This window comes from Canis lupus, chromosome 21 (genome assembly GCF_048164855.1).
Source record: "Canis lupus baileyi chromosome 21, mCanLup2.hap1, whole genome shotgun sequence".
In the NCBI taxonomy this organism is placed as follows: domain Eukaryota; kingdom Metazoa; phylum Chordata; class Mammalia; order Carnivora; family Canidae; genus Canis; species Canis lupus.
In genome coordinates this window covers 14,712,263-14,717,286 of record NC_132858.1, presented here as the reverse complement: position 1 = coordinate 14,717,286, position 5,024 = coordinate 14,712,263, and the positions used below count along the sequence as shown (strand labels likewise).

Sequence of the window (5,024 nt, the reverse complement as noted above, 5' to 3'; positions counted from 1 at the left end):
TCTTCCAATCCATGAGCATGGCATATTTTTCCATCTCTTTGTGTCTTCCTCAATTTCTTTCAGAAGTGTTCTGTAGTTTTTAGGGCATAGATCCTTTACCTCTTTGGTTAGGTTTATTCCTAGGTATCTTATGCTTTTGGGTGCAATTGTAAATGGGATTGATTCCTTAGTTTCTCTTTCTTCAGTCTCATTGTTAGTGTACAGAAATGCCACTGATTTCTGGGCGTCGATTTTGTATCCTGCCACACTGCCGAATTGCTGTATGAGTTCTAGCAATCTTGGGGTACAGTCTTTTGGGTTTTCTATGTACAGTATCATGTCATCTGTGAAGAGGGAGAGCTTGATTTCTTTGCCAATTTGAAAGCCTTTTATTTCTTTTTGTTGTCTGATTGCTGAGGCTAGGACTTCCAATACTATGTTGAATAGCAGTGGTGAGAGTGGACATCCCTGTCGTATTCCTGATCATAGGGGAAAGGCTTCCAGTGCTTCCTCATTGAGAATTATATTTGCTGTGGGCTTTTCGTAGATTGCTTTTAAGATGCTGAGGAATGTTCCCTCTATCCCTACATTCTGAAGAGTTTTGATCAGGAATGGATGATGTCTCATGAGTTTTTTTAAGCACTTGTAATCAGATGGTCTATGGTACAAGATGACAAGAACCAATCAGAAGAACAGAATACTTTTTGGACACAACTTTCAAAGATACACTTCTCCACATTGGAAGAGGAGATCATATTGGTACCCTCCTCAAATATCCCATAATAATTCCTCTCTTTGGTTTTCCTTCTTAATGAAATACAGGTTGTTACTAGCAGGTTGAACAAGGGAGGGAGAATGAAGGGAGGGAGGTGGGAGTCAAGGAGAAGGGAAAGTGGAAGTATGTAATAGAAGTACTTTAACTGACAAAACACCTGTCAAAAAATTATCTTTTGTATTTGCATTTATTTTGAGTCTCAATATTACCCAATCCCATGATATTGTTGGATATCATGCAGCCAATCCTATTTCTGTCCTTGGAACATTATACCATGATAGGAGCCAAGTCTTTGGTTACTAAGGAATATCACAGCAGCAGTAACATTAAGTCCTTATATTTGTTTCTGCGATTCCTGAATGTCCCACTGAAATCAAAATCCATTTTTTTAAAAGATTTTATTTATTTATTCATGACAGACAGAGAGGGAGACAGAGGCAGAAACACAGGCAGAAGGAGAAGCAGGCTCCATGCAGGGAGCTCGACGTGGGACTCTATCCGGGGTCTCCAGGATCCGGCCCCTGGGTGAAGGCGGCGCTAAACCGCTGAGCCACCAGAGCTGCCCCTCAAAATCCATTTTTAAAGCAAAGAATAATCAGAGTGTTTTTCTTTACCACTTTCCCATTTTCATTCCATCCCTGAGTTCTTTTTGCTCCACAACTTTCTCATGGCATTTTTCACCTCTGCATTTCTGAGTGTGTAGATGATGGGGTTCAGCATGGGTGTGACAACCGTGTAGAACACAGCCACCAGTTTGTCCTCAGTGAAGGTGGAGGAAGGTCGCATGTAGAGAAAGATGGCAGGTCCAAAGAACAAGAGGACCACCATGATGTGAGAGGCACAGGTAGAGAGAGCTTTGCGCCTCCCCTCTGCAGAATGGTTCCTCAAGTTGAACAGGATGACAATATAGGAAGACACCAAGATAAGGAAGGAGCACAGAGCAATTAAGCCACTGTTGGTCAACACAATAACCCCCTCCACAAAGGTGTCAGTGCAGGCAAGTTTGAATAATGGCTGAAGATCACAGAAGTAGTGGTCAATCACATTGGGGCCACAGAAGGGCAACTGGATGGTGATAAGAATCTGTATAATGGAGTGAAAAAAGCCGCCAAGCCAGGAGCCAGCCACCAGTATATGACATAGTTGGCGGCTCATAATATTCATATAATGAAGAGGCCTGCAAATAGCCACATAGCGGTCATAGGCCATCACCACAAGCAAAAGGATCTCAGTGACCCCAAAGAAGTGGAAGAAGAATATCTGAGCTACACAGCCTTCCAGGGAAATGGTTTTAATCTTAGTAAGTAAGTCTGTGATGAATTTAGGGACAACAGTAGAGGAGTACGTGATCTCCACCAGGGACAGGTAGCTAAGGAAGAAGTACATGGGGGAATGCAGACTCTTACTGACATTGACTGTCAGGACAATGAGGCCATTGCCCACCACCGTGGCCAGGTACATGAGAAGAAATACCACAAAACACACTCTCTGAACCTCTGGATCCTGGAAAAGGCCAACGAAGATTAACTCAGTCACATTATTTGTAGTGGATTCCATTTGGAGAAGATGGATCTCAGAGAAGAGCCCTGTGACAAAATAAGCGTCATAACACTAATCATTCATGTTTATGTAGCACTTGCCTGTTAATAGAACCTTTCATCCATATTATCTTACTGGTTTATTTTACTTATTTGTTAATTTAACCAATGTTTATCCATTCACTGCCCAATAGCCCATCCTATACAAGACACTATGCAATTTATCTCACAAAAACTCCACAATCCCTATTACACAAGTGAAAAAACTAAGCCTCAGAGAGGTTGTGAATTAGTGAAGCCTCCCAGTAAGAAATGGATCCAGAAAAAGAACATCATTTTTTTCTAACTAGCATGTCATTTCAAGTATACCACACTGAAAATAATACCCAGCATTTTCAGCACTAAGAAGTATCCATATTGCCAACAATTCTCCCATTCTCAACATTTCTTATCATGCCTTTGTGTGAGAAATTCTCCAGTTAACTTCTGCTCTTGAATCCCTTTTTCCCCCATTTACTCATAAGAAATGTTGATCTCATTCATAGTTCCCCTTTTCTAGACAGTGTCTTCAATATTTTCCTTACATGGTATTATCAAAGGTTCTGAATTTCTCAGGCCCTATTGTTTTGTCCAATCCAACATCTTCATGAATTTTTGTAAACATTTTGAGAAAGTTGTGACGCCCGGTACCAAGGTAGACATCTGGAAGTTGTCGAGAATACAGGTCAATATAAAACAGTAGTTCAAATATAATATATGGAGATTCACCAGTTTGCTTGTTTATGTCTCCCAGTTTTCCCACCTTTGGCAAACACTTTCATCGGCAGGAGGTGAGGATTTATTTTAACCAAATTCCTTAATCAAATGCTTCATTAAGCACCTACCATGTGCCCAGGCAATTCAGGACATATGAAAGAAGAAAGAAAAATGACTGTCATCCTCAGGAAGCTTGTTACTTCATGCAATTCAAGAAGCATATTTATGAAATGAGGTAGAGGAAACTCTCGAGATCTTCCCTGCTTTTGAATTTACTTTGAAGTCGTCAATCACAATGTGGTACACCTGAAACTACTGTAACACTGTGTGTTAGTTGTACTTCAGTCAAAAAAAAAAAGTAAAATTATTTTGAAGTATTTATTATTCCTCTTAGTTTTTCTTCTTCCACTTGTGCTTTCATACTGAAACTGATTAAAATAAATTTCTCTCATAGTAAAAATTGGAAGATATACACAAGGTGAAAATACACTGAGAGAATCCTGGCTAACACTGGAGACAAAACAGAGGGTTATCAGTATGAAAGAAGGACACTGAGGAAGAACAACTGAACAGGAGAGAGAAGTAAGAGAAGGTCCCCTCACTGGTGCAGAAGATGGAAAACAAGGCAGGCATCAGAAACAACATACAGAGGCTGTGAAATAGTCTGGTGGCCCAAGGGAAACTAAAGCATATGGTCACCTGATGTTCACCATTGTCATTGTCATTGTCATCCCAACAGCGACAGATACTGCTGACATTTAGTCAGTACCTACTGTGTGATGGACTCTGGTAAACATTTTACTGTTGTCCCCTCCATTAATTCTTCCTTTGAGGGAGCTAATTGATAGGTGAGTAAACTGTGACTCAGAGAGGCTAAGTAAATTGCCCAAATACACACAGCTTGTGAGTAACTGAGCCAAGGCTGAAACCCAGGACTTTCTAGAAAGGGAGGAAGAACCACCACTCCATAGAGGAGAAAGGGGTTAGCCACCCCAGCACCTTAGAGAAACAACACCAAGACCCATGGTTGATAGAAAACGTGTCCAATTATGCTTTCCCTGTGAACAGCAGGAGTATTCCAGGGAACTCCAAGTTATTGGGAACATTTTGATGCCACCATCTCTGGAACAAGAGAGATAAGAAGCTATGTGAGATACTGAGAGTGTGAGACTTGAAGATGCCCCTTCCTCCTCTGCTCCCATGGCACAGCTTTGACCAGAGGTTAGAGCTACAGCTGGTGACACCGAGCGGGGGAGTCTGTATCTCCCAGCAGGGGTACCCCTCTTTCCAGCTGGGTCTTACAGCAGCACCATCATTTTGCCTGGTCCTCAGGCTTGAATCTTTAGAGTTGCCTCTTCTGCATTTTCCATGTTTACACAATCCCTACATCCTATTGCTTTCCCCACTCTCTCCATTTTCAGGCAGAATATAAGCTCATGTGAGGAGTACCACAGTTCCCCCCCATGCTCCTACTATCTCCAGAAGTCCCAGGTCGTATCCTGTCAATGTGTTCTGCAAGCTGAAGTCAGAATTCTTCCTGAGTCCCTCTGCTCAGATCACTAAGACACCACCAATATCTTTTCGTTGCCTGGAAATCAGCCTTCAATTCTTCCACCTGACTTTTAGAAGCTCTAAAGTATTTCCTCATGCTCCTTCAAGTCAGCTTTACTGACTACTAAAAAACACATACTTTTGTTCTATTTAGAGATCCCCTCACCGTCTCATGAAGGCAAGCTGATAACCACCACAAGAGGATCTCTTACTTTTCACATTACATGGTGGTCTGCTCGCCTGCTTCCCACTCCAAGTCCTACCCGCCCTACAATGTCCACTGTCTAGGAAGTCACACTTCTACTCTAGTTCATTCACCTCAGCTCTCGACTCTGAGATTGATTGCTCTGTTAAATGCAGTAACACGTGTAGTACTCAGTTCACAGCAAGCCCTCAATAAATGTAAGCTATTTTTATTATTAACC

At 41.7% G+C, this 5,024-nt stretch overlaps 1 protein-coding gene across 1 annotated transcript; it reads right to left on the bottom strand.

Moving 5' to 3' along the window:
• Window positions 1–1,312: 1,312 nt before the first annotated feature.
• Window positions 1,313–2,300, bottom strand: LOC140613313 (olfactory receptor 4B1). The gene has a single exon (XM_072791850.1). The coding sequence runs from the start codon at window positions 2,213–2,215 to the stop codon at window positions 1,382–1,384; it is 834 nt and encodes a 277-aa protein (XP_072647951.1). The 5' UTR covers window positions 2,216–2,300; the 3' UTR covers window positions 1,313–1,381.
• Between the last annotated feature and the right edge of the window lie 2,724 nt (window positions 2,301–5,024).